The 21436-nt window shown below is 44.9% G+C and overlaps 1 protein-coding gene across 3 annotated transcripts in view; it reads left to right on the forward strand.

Annotated features, from left to right (window-relative positions):
- Window positions 1-21436, forward strand: part of gripap1 (GRIP1 associated protein 1) — a 40007-nt gene that overhangs the window by 9258 nt on the left and 9313 nt on the right. The window contains exons 9-26 of one of the 3 annotated variants that reach the window (XM_075475901.1): window positions 2370-2440; window positions 2678-2725; window positions 2810-2841; window positions 3162-3209; window positions 3387-3486; window positions 3590-3667; window positions 5279-5371; window positions 6211-6252; window positions 7642-7776; window positions 8268-8363; window positions 8437-8547; window positions 9297-9398; window positions 9566-9679; window positions 10285-10362; window positions 12124-12219; window positions 15024-15080; window positions 16321-16420; window positions 21084-21214. In XM_075475901.1, the coding sequence (XP_075332016.1) occupies window positions 2370-2440; window positions 2678-2725; window positions 2810-2841; window positions 3162-3209; window positions 3387-3486; window positions 3590-3667; window positions 5279-5371; window positions 6211-6252; window positions 7642-7776; window positions 8268-8363; window positions 8437-8547; window positions 9297-9398; window positions 9566-9679; window positions 10285-10362; window positions 12124-12219; window positions 15024-15080; window positions 16321-16420; window positions 21084-21214 (1532 nt within the window). The remainder of the gene's footprint in view (window positions 1-2369; window positions 2441-2677; window positions 2726-2809; window positions 2842-3161; window positions 3210-3386; window positions 3487-3589; window positions 3668-5278; window positions 5372-6210; window positions 6253-7641; window positions 7777-8267; window positions 8364-8436; window positions 8548-9296; window positions 9399-9565; window positions 9680-10284; window positions 10363-12123; window positions 12220-15023; window positions 15081-16320; window positions 16421-21083; window positions 21215-21436) is intronic. The other 2 variants (XM_075475902.1, XM_075475903.1) reach the window with 2 other exon arrangements.

A 21436-nucleotide genomic window follows, 5' to 3' on the forward strand; every position in this document is an offset into this window, starting at 1 on the left:
GAACCTACCCTCGTTGTACCTATCTTGAAACTGCCGTTTTGACAGGAAATGACGATCGGCGACGTCACGTTACGTTGCATCTTGGGTAGTTTGAGTATGAGTAGTAACCTCATGATGCATACCCAACATTTCGGAGAATCTAGTATGCATCCGGGAACTTCTGCCTTACTCAAACTCGCATACTAACTCAGAAAGTTAGTAGGAGTAGTAGGAGAAGTATGCGGTTTCGAACACAGCCAAACTGTTGGAATGAACCTTTAAAGCTGCTTAGTCGTCTTTGTTGAACACAAACTGTTGGAAGCAGCACGTTTTAAACTGGCAGATTATTTCCAGGATGGTATAGACTGTTTATATTGATGGATTTTTAAATTTTGAGGCCAGTTTTATGCTCATGTTTGAACTTTACGGGTCAGTCTGGTGTCATTCAGTCAGGAAAAACCTCTCAGAAGCGCAGCAGCTGTGAGTCGGACCTCCTGCTGGATGGAGGAACCGTGTTTGGAACTATTTTTCCCACTCGGTCTTTGATCTGAGCTTTTGTTGGGGAGAATAAAAACTGTGAATGTCACCAGACGTGAGCTGAACGATTGGCCGGGCTGTTTCTGCTCAACAAGACTTCATCCGGTCCTTAAAGGACCAAAACTGGTTGTTCTGAAAGATCCAAACTTGCAGCATAAAGATGAACCCAGTCTGGGTTTGTGTTGTTTCTGTTGGCAATTCATTTTATTCACAAAGCACCAAATCATAACAATACAGTCCAGTTCATTCCGTTGTAATCAGAATCCCATCAAGTCCAAATCAATAAGGTCCAAATTAGTCCAATTAAAACAAGTTTCCCAGATAAGGAAACCAGCTTCTCTCTGATCCAATCTCCCGTCCTGAGCGTGCACGAGGCGACTGTGGGGAGAAAAAACTGCCTTTGAACCAGAACCAGGAAGGTCAGAAATAACGCGAAAGTTTCTCACTGTAGAACTAGAACCCAAGGAAATACCATCTAGAGTAACTATATAGCTAGACAGTTTCTCTCTGAAGCGCTCAGGTCCAAAGATAACGACTTCAGTTTGACTGAATTTAGAAGCAGACAGTTCTGAGTCATCCAGCTCTTTATGTCTTTAAGACATGCTTGTAGTCTGACCAACCTATTGGGTTCATCTGGTTTCATAGATAAATAAAGCTGAGTATCATCAGCATAGCAGTGGAAATTTATGCCATGCTGTCTAATAATACCTAATGTAAGCATGTATAAAGTGAAAAGAATCGGTCCAAGCACAGAACCCTGGGGAACTCCATGACTTACTCTGGTGTGTGAGGAAGATTCCTCATTTACAAGAACAAACTGGAATCTATCAGATAAATATGACTTAAACCAGCCTAATGCAGTTCCTTTAATCCCAATAACATGTTCAAGTCTCTGTCAGTGGGGCTAACGGCTAACGGCAGCTAATAATCCGATCCTTTCAGTGCCATGTGACTCCACTGAGTGTTCTTTGGGGGTTTTAGGACAACGGTCCTGGAGTCAGGTGAAAGCTAACGGCGGCTAACGGTTGCTAACGGCGGCTAAAGGCAGCTAACAGCAGCTAACGGCAGCCAATAATCCGATCCTTTTGGTGCCATGTGACCCCACTGAGTAAACGAGCGGATCATCTTTGTGCTGCAGTTTTTATAAAGTTCTGATCAGAAGTAACCAAAGCAAATCCGTCCAAAACGTAACTGATGCTGGACAACGTGTGATGCATGAAGTCCTTTCCGGCTCCTTTTCCCCATAAATCCTCCAGCAGAAGCCTTTGTTTACCCAGCTGTTACAGAACATCCACATCTGTGTGGCTCTAACAGCTGCTTTCCTTTGATTTCCGGCTTCTGTTTGAGGATTGCCGGCCCGGCTTTCTGAGTGTAGAGCAGCTAGCTGGCTCAGGGCAGACACACACTACGAGCTGACCCGGAGCTGTTCAGAGGCTTTACATGAAGAACACCATGAGTTTCATCCCTGTTTCAAAGTTAATGCTCCACAGTCGGGTGTTTTCTGGCAAAGCTGCAAAAATACAACCCGTTTCCTCCTCGTTTTGCTTTGTTTAAACGCTCGTCTCCGTCCATCCTGACGGCCTGATTTACCCTCCTGACTGTGGGAACCACACAGTGAAAACGCCCTTAAAGGTGACATATTTAGCTATTTAGCTCCAGAGAAAGGCTGTCAGGTGAGGTGGTGTAGCGCGAGGCGCCGCTGTAGTGTGTGTCTGGCCTAACGGACTGCCCCCTGCTGTGTGCGGCGCCCCCTTTAGGCCTGTCAGAGAAGAGCGTAGAGAAGATTGTAGCTAAGCAGGCAGCGCTAGGCTGGTCGGCTGCTCTCTGTCCAATAACTCACTGCTTTGGACCAGAGCTGGAGATGGCCCTGAACACCGAGCAGGAGGAGAAGAGGCTGCTGAGGGAGCAGGTGCACGGCCTGGAGGTACGTGCATACGCACACGTGCACACGCATACGCACACATGCACACGCATACGCACACGTGCACTGTTACAAACCTGAGCTGCTTCAGAGTTTTACTCCAGCACCTGTTAGCAAACATTCTTACATCGAACAGAGAACGCTTATGCACCATCTTTGTCTCGTGTTGCATCGGTTTAATGACGAAGTGCGATGAATTTGTCAAACTGAACTGAACTCGTGTGTCCTCTCATCCTCCAGGTGTCCAAACAGGCTGAAATCACCAAACTACAGGAGGAGATGACAAAGGTGAACATGTGGATCTTATCTGAACATGAGAAGATGTACAGAGGAGATGAGCTTTTAATCACGAGTCGTCTGTTTGTCTTTCAGCTGTCTGACAAGTTAAAGAAGAAGCAGGAGAGGTGAGATCATCATCACGATCATTCACACCTGTGTGTAACTCCGTTTAAATCCGCCTTCTCCACTGGTAATCAGCCAATCACGTCACAGCAGGGCAGGTTCAGCCAGCAGCTTTACTCACTGATGACATCAGACATCAGAGGGACTCCAGCTTTTAGTGAATCCTTTAAAAAAGAAGACAAGTTTTTACAGAAAGTGGCTTTTTTTTTAAGGTTTCAGCTCAAAGGGAAGATGTTTCATCACAGAAGGGAGAAGTTTTGTGTTCAAGAAGTAAAACTTTAAGAGATAAAAGAGATCTCTGACCAAGTGTTTTTCCGTTCAGTTTTCAGCGTCTGCAGACAGAAAAGGAGGCTCTGTACAACGACAGCAGGTCAGAATGCACCCACACTGGCTAACTCCAGCTTCTCGCACATTTTCATTACAAACATGACATAATTCTACTGCTGTTTTTGAACAGAGTAGTTCTGCAGTGTGATATTAATATTCCTATTAAGGTTAAACTGTCGTTCTGGACATGATTTTGACCTTTTCTGTGCTTTCTCTGCAGGACAAAGATCGATGAGATCAACCAAAGGAAAGAAGAAGAGCTGAAAGCCGTGAACACCCGCATCCAGAAGCTCCAGTCGGACCTCGCAGCAGCCAATCAGGTGAGACCTCAGGCCCAAACACTGTGACATCACCACTAATCCACGCCGACCGCGAAGATCCCCAAACTAAACGTGTTAATTGATTTATTGTGTTTTTAATCAGGCGACAGCAGAGCTCAGAGAGCAGCTGCAGAGCAAAGAGAAGGAACATGAGCTGGCTCTGCACACCCTGAAGAACCAGGTAACGCACCTCAGTGAACAGATGAGCTGCAGGAGGTTTAACTAAAGGTGCATTCATTCACTCTTTACCTGAGGACAGGCCCCCCTGCTGTTATTTAAAGGGGGGCAGGAAACCTGACATGTTCCTGAACACCTGAAGTTCAGTAACGCTCAGATGTAAAAAACGCAGCTGAGCTCCTGATAAATGTGACATCACACAGTCACATGACTCCGTCTGCTGCTCTGCTCTGTCACCGCTGTGAGCGTTTCTGTCAAAGTAACCGAAAGAGTGAAAACGGGGATCCATTGATTGGTTTTCATGACTAAAAAAACTGAGTTATGATTCCCAGTTTTCACCTTTTCAGTCGGACAGTTGGGCTGTGTTCCAAACCGCATACTTTTCCTACTACTCCCACTACTTATTAGGGGTGGGCAAAAAAATCGATTCATGGACATATCGCGATTTGTTTTTTATGGGATGATTTTAAAAATCGATTTTTCTCCCCTGAATCGATTATATTACGTCATATCCGTGTCCAGAAAAACTTAATTAATTCATTACATTAAATTATGTTGAAACTAGCCCACATTTGTGCTGTGTGGACATTTCAATTAATTTTGTAACTGTAAAAAAATGCTGTACATGTTCAGGTACTGCGGTACCTCTTTTTGTCTCAATTGAAATAAATGTCAGCTGCTGGACTGACTGACACAGACTGATGTGCATCGTTTATGGGAACGACATTCATTCTAGAAGTTTATGATTCAACTTGTTTGTTTTTTAAGGAGGAAGAAAAATGCAATTACTGATTATATCGAATCGCAATTATCAAGAATCGTGATACAATCGAATCGGGACCAAAGCATATCGTCCCACCCCAACTACTCATACTAACTTTTTGAGTTAGTAAGCGAGTTTGAGTAAGCGAGAAGTTCCCGGATGCATACTAGATTCTCTGAAATGTTGGGTATGCATCATGAGGTTACTACTCGTACTCAAACTACCCAAGATGCAACGTAACGTGACGTCGCCGATCGTCATTTCCTGTCAAAATGGCAGTTTCAAGCTAGCTACAACGAGGGTAGGTTCACTTCCTGTTTTCAAAACAAAAGCACCAATTGTATGGTAATGGCTTTCCCTATGATAAAAGGCAACGGGTATTTTATTTTGTGAAAATAACAGGAAGTGCGTTAGCTCACTGCGGCTAGCTTTAGTAGCGCCAAATTCGTGGGAACAAAATTGTAAACAGCCGGTATTTTGTCAGGTTTTCAACACGTTGGGGATCTAAACGACTACTTTCTCTCCTGAAAATGTTTCAAATGTTGCTAAAGTTTACAGAGTTTAGGGCTTAAGGGAAATCAGCTGATTTCGGCTCGGGCAGGAGCGAGATGCATTGTGGGTAAACGCTCTGCATACAATCAGATCGAAGAGTATGTAGTATGGAAGTATGTAGTATGGAAGTATGTAGTATGCGGTTTCGAACACAGCCCTGGTGTTTCTCTGCCTGCTGCTTCCTGTTTCTGACCTGCTTTTTCTTCTTCTACTCTTCTTCTTCTTCCAACTCTTTCTTTTTCTTTCCGTCCTGTTTCTGGCCTCTCTGCTGCCCCTGCCTGTGGTGGGACGGTTCTGCAGGCAGCCAATCAGAGCGCGGTCAGTCAGGAGCAGGTGGACAACATCCTGCAGGAGAACGATGCTCTGAGGACAAACCTAGCTGCTCTAGAACAGGTAACCAACTCCAGAGAACGTCGCTGAGACGTTTCAGCCATGAAGAAGAGTTCCTTCATGGCAGAAAACATCACCAGGACCAACCTGGCTGCCGCTCAGCATTTATCAACATAAATCTCATCATTAGAACCTTTATCAACCCAAATCTCATCATTAGAACCCTTATCAACATAAATCTCATCATTAGAACCTTTATCAACCCAAATCTCATCATTAGAACCTTTATCAACCCAAATCTCATCATTAGAACCCTTATCAACCCAAATCTCATCATTAGAACCCTTATCAACATAAATCTCATCATTAGAACCTTTATCAACCCAAATCTCATCATTAGAACCCTTATCAACATAAATCTCATCATTAGAACCTTTATCAACCCACATCTCATCCATCATCTCGACCCCTAAATGGGGAACATGGAACCTTCCTGTTAGAGCGGTGTTGTAACCCGTCCTGCAACAGGCTCCTCGGGTCTGAAGCATCGACCGACCGAGCTGCTTCAATAAAGATCCGGTTCTGTGGGTCAACCTGCCATAAAACTGGGTTTACACCTGGAGAACATCTTGTAGAACCCTTAGGAACCCTGACCCCATCAGTCTGACTGTTAACAGAGAGCCGCTGTGCTCAAACCAGCAGGCGTTTTAACCAAAGTCTCAAACATCTCAATAAGAACGTCATGTCACGTTCTGTCACCTTTAAATTCAAATAAATCATTGAGAACCAGAACCAGAACTGCTGATCAGGAGCTGGTTCTATGCCAGGAGTACACACACAAACATCTGGAACCCATTTAGCTTCGATAACCGTTGATGTCAGAACTGTTCCCCATGTTCCAGGAGAACCGTGCTCTGACGACTGAACTGTCTGCTCTTGAGCAGGTAATTATATTCCAAACTCAACAGAACCCACATCTAGAACCGTAACCGTAGACTAATCTCATCAACTAGTTTTAGTTTCCCCGGACATCCGTTTAAAACTCACCTAGAATCCTTAATGAAACACTAACCGCAGAATCTTTGTAGAACCCAAGACGTTCCATGGAATTTTAACTAGAACTTTAACGTCTTCAGAGCTCATCGCCGACCTTAAAACGGCGTTCTGAGGTTGCTCTGACCACGAGTTTGGCTGCTCCAGAACTGTTCTGTAACCTTTAAAAGAACGAGTCACAGTTTATAGAACAGTTCTGAGACCGGCGCTAGAACCAGTGAATCTGGAGTAGCTTCCTCAGTTCCTTTAGAACTCGTGTGTTGATTAATTTTCCTACAGAACCCTTTAACATGAATGTGGAACCCGTTACAGGAGAACGGCGCTCTGAGGACGAACCTGTGTGCTCTGGAGCAGGTAACTTCACCCAGAACTCTCACGTAGAACCTTAACTTCAGGAAAATGTTCTTTAACTGCCGTTATTACTGCGTTAAAAGCTTTGAACCTGAAGGCAGACGGCCGCTCTCTGGTGGTGTAGCCGTCAAATCCATCAGTTTGCTTTTCTGAGGGACGACACATCTAGATCATATATCTAGGGTCCCGATCCTGATCTAGGGACCTGATCTAGGGTCATGATCCGCCTTCATCCAGGCGGCAGCGACTTCCTGCTCCGACCTTTAAAATCAGCTCCTTCCATTAGATAGAACCCTAAATCTGCTGTAAAAGCTCCACAGCTCAGAGCCCATCTGCATCCTTCTGCTTTCATCCATCTTCATCTGTCGCACGCCATCATCATTCGCTGCCATCTAAAGTTTCCCGCCGCCTCAGGCTGTCACGTGACCTGCAGATCCATGTACTTGCGTGCCTTCGTCTGGAAAAGTCATGGAAACAGAACGGATCGCGCGTTCGATCCCCTATAAAGGCCGCTGAGTTCTTTACTTCCTTTCTTTAGGGGCGGCCGTGGCTCAGTGGTTAGAGTCTGTCGTCCAATAACCGGAAGGTTGGCGGTTCGATTCCCACTCTCGCCACTCAAAAAAGATTGGTGGAACTGACAGCTGGAGGGGTGTCAGTCCACTTCCTTGTCAAAGCCGAGGTGCCCTTGAGCAAGGCACCGTACCCCCAATGCTCCCCGGGAGCTGAATGGCTGCCCACCGCTCCAGGTTGGCATCTGTCTCTGAGTGTGTGTCAACAGGTGGCAACCTGGATGGGTTAAAAGCGGAGGACAAATTTCGTGTGTAACCAATAAATCGGATCTTAATCCTAAGCTATCTTAAAAGATCCATGTTTGTGAGTGAGCGCACGCGGAGAACTGTGAGGATGCTAACGCTTTTAAACGTGTGCAGATCCAGACGGTGAAGACTCAGGAGATGAACCTGCTGAGGGAGCAGCAGGAGGTGCTGACGGTGGAGCTGCAGCAGAGGCGGGTCGAACACGAGAGTCTGCTGGCCCAGAGAGACGACCTCGACTCCCAGCTGCAGGTAACCGAGCGTCTGAGGGTGGTTCCATCTGAGGGTTCATCACTGCTGACAGGAGGGATGTTGATTCAGCATCTAGGGATCTAGGGTCCTGATCCGGTCTCTCGATCTAGGGACCTGATCTAGAGTCTAGATTCTGGGTCCCGATCCGGGTTCTTTTAAAGTGGTCTTGAGCTATAGTTCTCCAGGCTTTCTGAAGGTCTTTCTTTGGTTTTTCTGTGGACTTTGGCTGTTGTGGGATGTCCTTCCAGAAGCCTGGAGAACTATTCCTGAAGACTCCTTAAAGAAAGGACAGAAAGCACGTCTGAGAGGGTTCAGGCTGAGTTGGAGGAGAAAGGTCAGAGCTCAGAGAGCTGTAGGACCTTGGATTGAAGTCCTTTCCTGATACATATGTTGAATGCAAACCTTCCTGAGCTCATTTCTACGGGGAATCAGTTCTTTATCTGATGAAGGAGATCATGGAAGCATCGGTGTGTTTCCTGTTTCCTCCTCAGGAGTCGAGTTTTGCCAACAGGAAGTTGTTGGAGCAGCTGACGGAGGAAGGACACGAGAAGGAGAGGCTGCTGAGGGAGCTGGAGGAGGCCAAGAAGGTAGGAACACTCACAGGAAGCAGAAAAACATGTAGGATCACATCTGAACTCCAGCGTTTATGTGTGCGAGCAGACGGCAGAGAAGAGGAAAGCCATGCTGGACGACATGGCCATTCAGCTGAACCAGGAGAAGTCCGACCACAAGGAGGCGCTGTCGGACCTCAAGCTGCAGCACGAGAAGGAGGTGAGCTGCGTTTCCTCATTATTTTCATCCTTTAAGCTGCAGTTCGAGGGGTTTCTTTCTACATTAAAGTTTTTATTCAGAACTGCGATAGGCTCCGCCCTTCGATAGGCTCCGCCCCCCAGAGTTTAACTCCTGTAACAGATTCACAAAGACGTGTCTTTAATGGACTAAATGATGGATGGGAGGGTTGGTTTGGCTCCTCTTGTAGCTTCTTCCGTGTTGTTTACCTGTCCATCTTCTCCTTTGTTTCCTCCCTTTGTTTCCTCTCCTTTGTTTCCTCCCTTTGTTTCCTCCCTTTGTTTCCTCTCCTTTGTTTCCTCCCTTTGTTTCCTCCCTTTGTTTCCTCCCTTTGTTTCCTCCCTTTGTTTCCTCCCTTTGTTTCCTCTCCTTTGTTTCCTCTCCTTTGTTTCCTCCCTTTGTTTCCTCCCTTTGTTTCCTCCCTTTGTTTCCTCCCTTTGTTTCCTCTCCTTTGTTTCCTCTCCTTTGTTTCCTCCCTTTGTTTCCTCCCTTTGTTTCCTCTCCTTTGTTTCCTCTCCTTTGTTTCCTCCCTTTGTTTCCTCCCTTTGTTTCCTCTCCTTTGTTTCCTCCCTTTGTTTCCTCCCTTTGTTTCCTCCCTTTGTTTCCTCTCCTTTGTTTCCTCCCTTTGTTTCCTCTCCTTTGTTTCCTCCCTTTGTTTCCTCCCTTTGTTTCCTCTCCTTTGTTTCCTCCCTTTGTTTCCTCCCTTTTCCCGCCTCCCTCTCCCCTCTCAGGTTCTCGGGGTGAGAGCTCGCTATGAGAAGGAGCTCCGAGGACTCCATGAAGACAAGAACCGCTCTGAGGAAGAGATCCGGCAGCAGCTCAGAGATGAGAAGGTAAAGGAAGAGCTGGGGCTCCTCTGGGGGTCTCGGGGGTCTCAGGTGGAGCTCCTCCGGGGGTCTCAGGTGTCTCAGGTGGAGCTCCTCCGGGGGTCTCAGGTGTCTCAGGTGGAGCTCCTCCGGGGGTCTCAGGTGTCTCAGCTGCTCACCGTCTCTGTTTCCAGGCCCGGACCAAGGAGCTGGAGGGCTTACAGCAGCGTGTGGACGAGCTGCAGGCTCAGGTTCAGGCCATGGAGGGGACCAAAGGATGGTTCGAGAGGCGGCTCAAAGAGGCAGAGGTCGGTTCAGAACCGGGTCGACCCCAGTTCAGCTCCAACACAGTCAGCAGCACATTGATTGATTGATTGATTGATTGATTGATTTTTTTTTTTTTTTTTTTTTTTTTTTTTTAAATGATTTTTTTCAGCAGCACATTTAATTATTCATTTTTATTTTTTTTAGTTTTTATTCATTTTATTTTTTTAGCAGCACATTTATTTATTTAAAAAAAAGTAAATTAAATTATTATTATTTATTTATTTATTTTATTTTTCAGCAGCATATTTATTTATTTTAATTTATTTTTTTAAATTTTTATTATTATTATTTTCAGCAGCACATTTATTTATTTATCATTATTTTTTAATTTTAATTTTTTAATTTTACATTTTTTTTTCAGCAGCACATTTAAAAGTCAAAGTCAGGTATATTGTCAATTTCTTCATATATACAAGACATACAGAGAGATCGAAACTGAGTTCCTAACTATCTCACGGTGAAGACAGGACAAGACATTTACCAACAAGAGTCGTTTAACATTTAGTCGTTCTCCCTGGAGGAATCCAAACTTTTAACGGTTGCAGCTGTTATTCACCTGTTGCTGCTTCTCTGTTTGTGTGAGCAGGAGAACATGGAGCAGAAGGTTCTGCAGCACCAGCAGGAGGTGGAGGAGCTGCAGAAGGAGCACACGCTGCAGCTGGAGGTAACACCATCCCTCAGGAGGAGCTGCACTGTAACAGCTTCTGCTTCGGTTTCAGGGTTTAAACCTGTTAAAGTCAGAGTTTCAGCCTTTAGAACCCGCTATTTGGTTTTATTAAACTCAGGTTCTGGTCTGTGGAGGTTTCTGGGAAACTTCAGGGTTTAGGTTCCCCAAGAAAGATGTGAAACAGGCTCCACTTCTTTAGTTTGGATCTGAAGCACCGCTGATCATGTGACCAGCTGTGAACCCGCTCAGCTGATCATGTGACCCGCTGTGAACCCGCTCAGCTGATCATGTGACCCGCTGTGAACCCGCTCAGCTGATCATGTGACCCGCTGTGAACCCGCTCAGCTGATCATGTGACCCGCTGTGAACCCGCTCAGCTGATCATGTGACCCGCTTTGAACCCGCTCAGCTGATCATGTGACCCGCTTTGAACCCGCTCAGCTGATCATGTGACCCGCTGTGAACCCGCTCAGCTGATCATGTGTAAATATAACTCCGTGTGGGGGCGTGTTGTCAGTGTGTGAGCTCTAATTGAACGTGTTTCTAATTAAAGCTTCCTCGTCTCCATGGTAACTCCTGGAGGTTAGAGCGTGTTAACAGCAGATCAGAGCGTGGGAGGATCATGAGGAAGCGTCTCTGCATCAGAACCTAAATCACCTGAAATGTTCATTTAAACGTCCCTTATTTATCTATTTATTCATTTATCTATTTATCTTTTTATCTATTCATCTATTTATCTATTTATGTATTTATTTATTTATGTATTTATGTATTTATCTATTTATTTATCTATTTATGTATTTATTTATTTATTTATTTATTTATCTATTTATTCATTTATTTATTTATCTATTTATTTATTTATTTATTTATTTATCTCAGGGTTTTCAGTGTAAAACTGTGTGTGAGCTCATCACTGCGGTCTGATGACAGCGAGATACTGAGCTGTGTCTCAGCCAATCAGATCACAGATGTGTGTGCGTGTCATCTGTTGGGCAGCAGAAACCTCGGAGGAAAAGTTGATTAATGATGGAAGAAGTCTAATTAGCAATAAGAGTTTTGGATTTCAGGTGTTGATCAAACCTCAGTCCACCTTAAAGGTTAGAGCTCAGTCCACCTTAAAGGTCAGACCTCAGTCCACCTTAAAGAGGATCACCTTCATCTAAAAGATCTGAAAATACCAAGTCAGCAAATATGAGATGAAAGGTGAGAATTCTGAGATTAAATCAGAAATCTGTTGGGATTTTAAGATACTATCAGTCGGTCGGATTTGGATGAGAATAAGTCTCAATTCTGAGATTTTTGGTTGGAATTCTGACCTTTTAAGGTGGAATTCAGAGATACTATAAGTCAGAAGTTAAAAGATATAATGTCTTAAAAAGGTATTAAATGAGAAATTTGAGTTAAAATTTGGATTCTTGGTTGGATTCTTTAGATATTTGGTCAGAGTTTTCAGATACTTATTGAATGATAAATGATTTGAGGTGAGTTGTGATGTAGAGATGTTAACACCGATTTATTCCAGCTGTTTCCAACATAAAACAGTCCACATGTGGACCTAAAGTGTGTGAGATCACACAGAACTGACAGTTTTATTTCAGGCTCAAAGCTGAAGCTGAATTTAATTTAATGAGCAGCAGAAGATCAGAGAGGAATTAAACATTTGTTGCTCTGAACGAATCCCTCGGTCGGCTGGATTAAGACTGAGAGGCCGTCTGGAAGCTTCCTGACAGTTTCCTCACGTCTGTGTTTCTGCAGGAGAAGCAGTCGGAGGTGGAGGCGCTGAAGCAGCAGCTGGTGGAGGTGGAGAAACAGAAGGAGGAGCACAGCGACGCCATCGGGAAACTCAGACAGGTAAAGATCAGAGCTTCTGGGCTGGTGCTCTGAGGCGGAGGCCCCGCCTCCTGCAGGAGAAAGAGGCCCCGCCTCCTGCAGGAGAAAGAGGCCCCGCCTCCTGTAGGAGAAAGAGGCCCCGCCTCCTGCAGGAGAAAGAGGCCCCGCCTCCTGTAGGAGAAAGAGGCCCCGCCTCCTGCAGGAGAAAGAGGCCCCGCCTCCTCCGCAGTAACAGTCCGCAGTTACACCACCACACCGCTAGGTGGCAGTAACAATCCGCAGTTACACCACCACACCGCTAGGTGGCAGTAACAGTCTGCAGTTACAATGACACACCGCTAGGTGGCAGTAACAGTCTGCAGTTACACCGACACACCGCTAGGTGGCAGTAACAGTCTGCAGTTACACCACCACACCGCTAGGTGGCAGTAACAGTCCGCAGTTACACCGACACACCGCTAGGTGGCAGTAACAGTCTGCAGTTACACCACCACACAGCTAGGTGGCAGTAACAGTCTGCAGTTACACCGACACACCGCTAGGTGGCAGTAACAGTCTGCAGTTACACCACCACACCGCTAGGTGGCAGTAACAGTTTGCAGTTACACCACCACACCGCTAGGTGGCAGTAACAGTCCGCAGTTACAATGACACACCGCTAGGTGGCAGTAACAGTCTGCAGTTACACCACCACACCACTAGGTGGCAGTAACAGTCTGCAGTTACACCACCACACAGCTAGGTGGCAGTAACAGTTTGCAGTTACACCACCACACCGCTAGGTGGCAGTAACAGTCCGCAGTTACAATGACACACCGCTAGGTGGCAGGAACAGTCTGCAGTTACACCACCACACAGCTAGGTGGCAGTAACAGTCTGCAGTTACACCACCACACAGCTAGGTGGCAGTAACAGTCTGCAGTTACACCACCACACCACTAGGTGGCAGTAACAGTCCGCAGTTACAATGACACACAGCTAGGTGGCAGTAACAGTCCGCAGTTACACCGCCACACAGCTAGGTGGCAGTAACAGTCTGCAGTTACACCACCACACCGCTAGGTGGCAGGAACAGTCTGCAGTTACACCGCCACACAGCTAGGTGGCAGTATCAGTCCGCAGTTACAATGACACACCGCTAGGTGGCAGTAACAGTCTGCAGTTACACCACCACACCGCTAGGTGGCAGTAACAGTCTGCAGTTACACCACCACACAGCTAGGTGGCAGTAACAGTCTGCAGTTACACCACCACACCGCTAGGTGGCAGTAACAGTCTGCAGTTACACCACCACACAGCTAGGTGGCAGTAACAGTCCGCAGTTACACCACCACACCGCTAGGTGGCAGTAACAGTCTGCAGTTACACCACCACACAGCTAGGTGGCAGTAACAGTCTGCAGTTACACCACCACACAGCTAGGTGGCAGTAACAGTCTGCAGTTACACCACCACACCGCTAGGTGGCAGTATCAGTCCGCAGTTACAATGACACACCGCTAGGTGGCAGTAACAGTCTGCAGTTACACCACCACACCGCTAGGTGGCAGTATCAGTCCGCAGTTACAATGACACACCGCTAGGTGGCAGTAACAGTCTGCAGTTACACCACCACACCGCTAGGTGGCAGTATCAGTCCGCAGTTACAATGACACACCGCTAGGTGGCAGTAACAGTCTGCAGTTACACCGACACACCGCTAGGTGGCAGTAACAGTCTGCAGTTACACCACCACACCGCTAGGTGGCAGTAACAGTCCGCAGTTACACCACCACACAGCTAGGTGGCAGTAACAGTCCGCAGTTACACCACCACACCGCTAGGTGGCAGTAACAGTCCGCAGTTACACCACCACACCGCTAGGTGGCAGTAACAGTCCGCAGTTACACCACCACACCGCTAGGTGGCAGTAACAGTCCGCAGTTACACCACCACACCGCTAGGTGGCAGTAACAGTCCGCAGTTACACCACCACACCGCTAGGTGGCAGTAACAGTCTGCAGTTACACCACCACACCGCTAGGTGGCAGTAACAGTCTGCAGTTACACCACCACACCGCTAGGTGGCAGTAACAGTCCGCAGTTACACTAACACACAGCTAGGTGGCAGTAACAGTCTGCAGTTACACCACCACACCGCTAGGTGGCAGTAACAGTCCGCAGTTACACCACCACACCGCTAGGTGGCAGTAACAGTCCGCAGTTACACTAACACACAGCTAGGTGGCAGTAACAGTCTGCAGTTACACCACCACACCGCTAGGTGGCAGTAACAGTCCGCAGTTACACCACCACACCGCTAGGTGGCAGTAACAGTCTGCAGTTACACCACCACACCGCTAGGTGGCAGTAACAGTCTGCAGTTACACCACCACACCGCTAGGTGGCAGTAACAGTCTGCAGTTACACCACCACACCGCTAGGTGGCAGTAACAGTCTGCAGTTACACCACCACACCGCTAGGTGGCAGTAACAGTCCGCAGTTACACCACCACACCGCTAGGTGGCAGTAACAGTCTGCAGTTACACCACCACACCACTTTTTAATGGTCTGTTGAAGCAGGAATTTTTTTGAGCCCCCTGGTGGCCGTCAGAAGAAATGCACATTCATACATTTTGTTCACTGGAACTTTGTCAGATTAACATAAAAAATCTGTGTAATTATCTGTAATTCTGGGGGTTATTTTCTGTGTGAAAATGCTGTTTGAATTATTATTTTTGCCCTAAACAACATAAATTATTAACTGGTTATCAGAATAGTAAACTTGTGAATGATTAAAGGACTTGTTACAGATGTGTTACAGATGTTTGTGTTCCTACCTGCAGGAGGTAAAAGACACGGTGGACGGTCAGAGGATCCTGGAGAAGAAGGGAAGTGCAGCGGTGAGTTCACAGCTGTGTAAACTGCTTATATTAAGAGTTCAGAAACATTTACCTACGTTAGCTGTGTTTAGCTGCGTTAGCTGTGTTTACCTGCGTTAGCTGCGTGTTTACCTGCGTTAGCTGCATTAGCTGTGTTTACCTGCGTTAGCTGCGTGTTTACCTGCGTTAGCTGCATTAGCTGCGTTAGCTGCATTAGCTGTGTTTATCTGTGTTAGCTGTGTTTACCTGCGTTAGCTGCATTTATCTGCGTTAGCTGTTTTTTTCTGCATTAGCTATGTTTACCTGCGTTAGCTGCGTTAGCTGCATTAGCTGTGTTTACCTGCGTTAGCTGCCATCAACATCTGGACACCTGCTGTGTGATTTAATGCAGAAACACAGACATGATGAAGCTGTTCCTGCAGTAAGACCAGAAACCCTCCAGCTCTACATACAGACTCAGATAGTTCCTCTGTTGATCCCAGAGGGAAACAGTTTAGCATGTAGCTTTAAGCTAGCAGCAGATGCTAGCAAACAAAGCTTTCTGCTCAACAGTGATGGACCAAGCCGGAGATGTACACAGCGTAACTCGCAGTAATGCATGTGTACCGTTAATTACTGCGTTTGAACACTTTGGACTGACTGCCAAAGACGTCTATAGACGTCAATTGCGTTTTTAATGGAGCGGGCTGGGGACAATCTAGCGGAGTTTGTCACTAAATCTTAGGCTTGTAAACACTAAACAGAGAATATACTGGCAAAATTACCCGCAAGGTGGCAGCAGTGCCACTTTGCACAAAAAAAGAAGAAGCGTGTTTTCTCCAACCTATGTTCTACTATCTATTACTAAAGGACTGAAAATGGTAGAAACAAACTTTTTTTTCCTGATGAAAGAAGAGTCTACTCTTTCGTTTGGTAATTTCGGTGTGTACATAGTCATAAGACACACTTTTCTGTGGGTCTTGGAAAATCAGTCAAAATACTGTAAAACACTTGGCAGTATGGGTCTCTCTGAACTGAAAATGGCTGGCAGCCAATGAGTTAACCAGTCCAGAAAAACATGATTTTTACAGAATTTTTCACCTTCAAAACAACTGAAACGTAAAAGAGAAGAAACTGGAAATAAGCCGTCTCTGGTCCCACAGAGAGCAGCTCTGTGAATAGGAAGAAGAAGTAGAGAATATATATTTTGCAGAATAATTTGAGAGCAGCCGAGCATGGAAAGCAATAATTATAAAGTAAATCACTGACTGTGTGTGTGCAGCTGAAGGATTTGAAGCGGCAGCTGCAGCTGGAGAGGAAACGAGCCGACAAGCTGCAGGAGAGGCTCCAGGAGATCCTGACCAACAGTAAAACCCGGACAGGTACGCACACCTGAAACTGACCAACAGTAAAACCCGGACAGGTACGCACACCTGAAACTGACCAACAGTAAAACCCGGACAGGTACGCACACCTGAAACTGACCAACAGTAAAACCCGGACAGGTACGCACACCTGAAACTGACCAACAGTAAAACCCGGACAGGTACGCACACCTGAAACTGACCAACAGTAAAACCCGGACAGGTACGCACACCTGAAACTGACCAACAGTAAAACCCGGACAGGTACGCACACCTGAAACTGACCAACAGTAAAACCCGGACAGGTACGCACACCTGAAACTGACCAACAGTAAAACCCGGACAGGTTAAAAACAACTGTTTTTATTCTGGTTGGACTTTGACTCAGAATGTTAGTTCACATTAACAGGCTGAATCTGCTCTGATGGGCACATTAAGGACAATATGAGCCTCAGCGTCCTTCTGTTCTCTGCTAGCTTCCTTCTGTTCTCTGCTAGCTTCCTTCTGTTCTCTGCTAGCTTCCTTCTGTTCTCTGCTAACTTCCTTCTGTTCTCTGCTAGCTTCCTTCTGTTCTCTGCTAGCTTCCGTCTGTTCTCTGCTAGCTTCCGTCTGTTCTCTGCTAGCTTCCGTCTGTTCTCTGCTAGCTTCTTTCTGTTCTCTGCTAGCTTCCGTCTGTTCTCTGCTAGCTTCCTTCTGTTTTCTGCTAGCTTCTTTCTGCTCTCTGCTAGCTTCCTTCTGTTCTCTGCTATCTTCCTTCTGTTCTCTGCTAGCTTCCTTCTGTTCTCTGCTAGCTTCCTTCTGTTCTCTGCTAGCTTCCTTCTGCTCTCTGCTAGCTTCCTTCTGTTCTCTGCTAGCTTCCTTCTCAGCTAACAAGCCGACTGATTTCCATTAAAATGCTAACGTGAAATGTTCGCTTGTGTTTGTTCCGCTCAGTGGACTCGATATGTGAACTGGCTGCTTTCTGCTGAGATGCTGCAGCATTGACGTTGTGCTATCGTGCTAAGCTAACTGGCTTTTACAATGGACACACTGTGCAGTATTTTCTCTTTTTGTGCACGTTGTGTGACAGTAAAAACTGTCCTTGTTGTTGGTGGGAGTTATGTTCTGATGAGGCTTCATGACAAACTGAAGCCTGTGAAATCAGCAGTGACATTTGGAACCTGTGAAATCAGCAGTGACATTTGGAAAAGTTCACAGGCTTTAACGCCAATAAGTAACTCTGAAATATTAAAATAAAAACGACTTGCTGTCGATCACCGTTCAATATTTCAGCTGCAATTCTCAAATAAGGTCAAAGAGAATGGAATGGAATCAGATGTTTAAAGGTCCAGTCGCCATAAAGTTGTGTTTATGGAGCTTTCGACTTGTTTTAGTCAGTAAAGGACTGTGAGGCCCCGCCCCCCCAGAGATGAGGCCCCGCCCCCTCATGAAGCAGGAACCATGTGACCGGGCTGGGATGGGTTTTACACGAAAATGGTTCTGAGCGCTTCGTGGATTATTTCATTTTAAATGCTTCGTTTTTAACGCTGTTCTGACTCGGTGTGTTTTAATATATATTTAATGAGTCACACACACGCTGGGCTCTGGCCTCGGCTTAATTTATAATCCATGAGCAGCTAAATGTTTCAAAGGTTCTTCTGCTCAAAGCTGAGAATCCGACATTTTAAAGTGTCTGCTTATCTCTGCACCTGTCTTAAAGGGACGGGCGGCGTCTTAAATGGATAGTTTGGGGCTTTAAAGGGACAGACTGTGTTCGAAACCGCATACTACATACTGCATACTACATACTACATACTACATACTGCATACTACATACTGCATACTACATACTGCATACTACATACTGCATACTACATACTGCATACTACATACTACATACTACATACTGCATACTACATACTGCATACTGCATACTACATACTGCATACTACATACTGCATACTACATACTACATACTGCATACTACATACTGCATACTACATACTGAATACTACATACTGCATACTACATACTGCATACTACATACTGCATACTACATACTGCATACTACATACTGCTTACTACATACTACATACTGCATACTACATAATATATACTACATACTACATACTGCATACTGCATACTGCTTACTACATACTATATACTGCATACTGCATACTACATACTGAATACTACATACTGAATACTACATACTGCTTACTACATACTACATACTGCATACTACATAATACATACTACATACTGCATACTGCATACTGCTTACTACATACTACATACTGCATACTGCTTACTACATACTACATACTGCATACTGCATACTGCATACTGCTTACTACATACTACATACTGCATACTGCTTACTACATACTACATACTGCATACTGCATACTACATACTGAATACTACATACTGCTTACTACATACTACATACTGCATACTACATACTGCTTACTACATACTACATACTGCATACTGCTTACTACATACTACATACTGCATACTGCATACTGCATACTACATACTGCATACTACATACTACATACTACATACTGCTTACTACATACTACATACTGCATACTACATACTGCTTACTACATACTACATACTACATACTGCATACTGCATACTGCATACTACATACTGCATACTGCTTACTACATACTACATACTGCATACTGCATACTACATACTGAATACTACATACTGCTTACTACATACTACATACTGCATACTACATACTACATACTACATACTACATACTGCATACTGCTTACTACATACTACATACTGCATACTGCTTACTACATACTACATACTGCATACTACATACTACATACTGCATACTGCATACTGCTTACTACATACTACATACTGCATACTGCATACTGCATACTACATACTGAATACTACATACTGCTTACTACATACTACATACTGCATACTACATAATACATACTACATACTGCATACTGCATACTACATACTGCTTACTACATACTACATACTGCATACTGCTTACTACATACTACATACTGCATACTGCATACTACATACTGAATACTACATACTGCTTACTACATACTACATACTGCATACTACATAATACATACTGCATACTACATACTACATACTGCATACTACATACTGCTTACTACATACTACATACTGCATACTGCTTACTACATACTACATACTGCATACTACATACTGAATACTACATACTGAATACTACATACTGCTTACTACATACTACATACTGCATACTACATAATACATAATACATACTACATACTGCATACTACATACTACATACTGCATACTGCATACTGCTTACTACATACTACATACTGCATACTGCATACTACATACTGAATACTACATACTGAATACTACATACTGCTTACTACATACTACATACTGCATACTACATAATACATACTACATACTGCATACTACATACTACATACTGCATACTACATACTGAATACTACATTCTGCTTACTACATACTGCATACTACATACTACATACTGCTTACTACATGCTACATACTGCATACTACATACTGCATACTGCATGCTACATACTACATACTGCTTACTACATACTGCATACTATATACTACATACTGCTTACTACATACTACATACTACATACTGAATACTGCATACTACATACTGAATACTACATACTGCATACTGCATACTACATACTGAATACTACATACTGCTTACTACATACTGCATACTACATACTACATACTGCATACTACATACTGCTTACTACATACTGCATACTACATACTACATACTGCATTCTGCATACTACATACTGAATACTGCATACTACATACTGAATACTACATACTGCTTACTACATACTGCATACTGCATACTACATACTGCTTACTACATGCTACATACTGCATACTACATACTTTATACTACATACTACATACTTCCATACTACATACTGCATACTAAATATTGCATACTACATACTGCATACTCATTGATCAGACAGTATGCAGAGCGTTTACCCACAATGCATTGCGCTCCTGCCCGAGCCGAAATCAGCCGGCCTGAAGCTGATTTCCCTTAAGCTCTAAACTCTGTAAGTAGTCGTTTAGATCCCCAACGTGTTGAAAACCTGACAAAATACCGGCTGTTTACAATTTTGTTCCCACGAATTCGGCGCTACTAAAGCTAGCCGCAGTGAGCTAACGCACTTCTGTTTTCACAAAATAAAATACCCGTTGCCTTTTATCATAGGGAAAGCCATTACCATACAATTGGTGCTTTTGTTTTGAAAACAGGAAGTGAACCTACCCTCGTTGTAGCTAGCTTGAAACTGCCGTTTTGACAGGAAATGACGATCGGCGACGTCACGTTACGTTGCATCTTGGGTAGTTTGAGTATGAGTAGTAACCTCATGATGCATACCCAACATTTAGGAGAATCTAGTATGCATCCGGGAACTTCTCGCTTACTCAAACTCGCATAGTAACTAAGAAAGTTAGTAGGAGTAGTAGGAGAAGTATGTGTTTTCGAACACAGCCATAGTTTGGGGCTTTAAAGACTTGGAGTGTTCCTGATTCAAACCTTCAGATTGAACAGAACAACACTAACAGATGTCGGATCTGTTCTGGGAGCTCTGACTCGGATCATTCTTTCTCTCGCAGGTCTCGAGGAGCTGGTTCTGTCTGAGATCAACAGTCCGAGTCGGACTCAGCAGACTGGAGACTCGTCCTCGGTTTCCTCCTTCTCCTACAGGGACATGATGAAGGAGGCTCAGCCGTCCAATCAGAACAAGGTGGGTGCTTGTTTCACAGCGGCTCTGAGCCCTTCTTCCTGTTCCTAGGAGCATATATCAGGGCGTCTGAGGTGTAAAGCTCCTTCTTCCTGTTCCTGGGAGCATATATCAGGGCGTCTGAGGTATAAACTCCTTCTTCCTGTTCCTGGGAGCATATATCAGGGCGTCTGAAGTGTAAAACTCCTTCTTCCTGTTCCTGGGAGCATATATCAGGGCGTCTGA

The sequence above is a fragment of the Odontesthes bonariensis genome, chromosome 10, assembly GCF_027942865.1.
Source record: "Odontesthes bonariensis isolate fOdoBon6 chromosome 10, fOdoBon6.hap1, whole genome shotgun sequence".
Lineage (NCBI taxonomy): Eukaryota > Metazoa > Chordata > Actinopteri > Atheriniformes > Atherinopsidae > Odontesthes > Odontesthes bonariensis.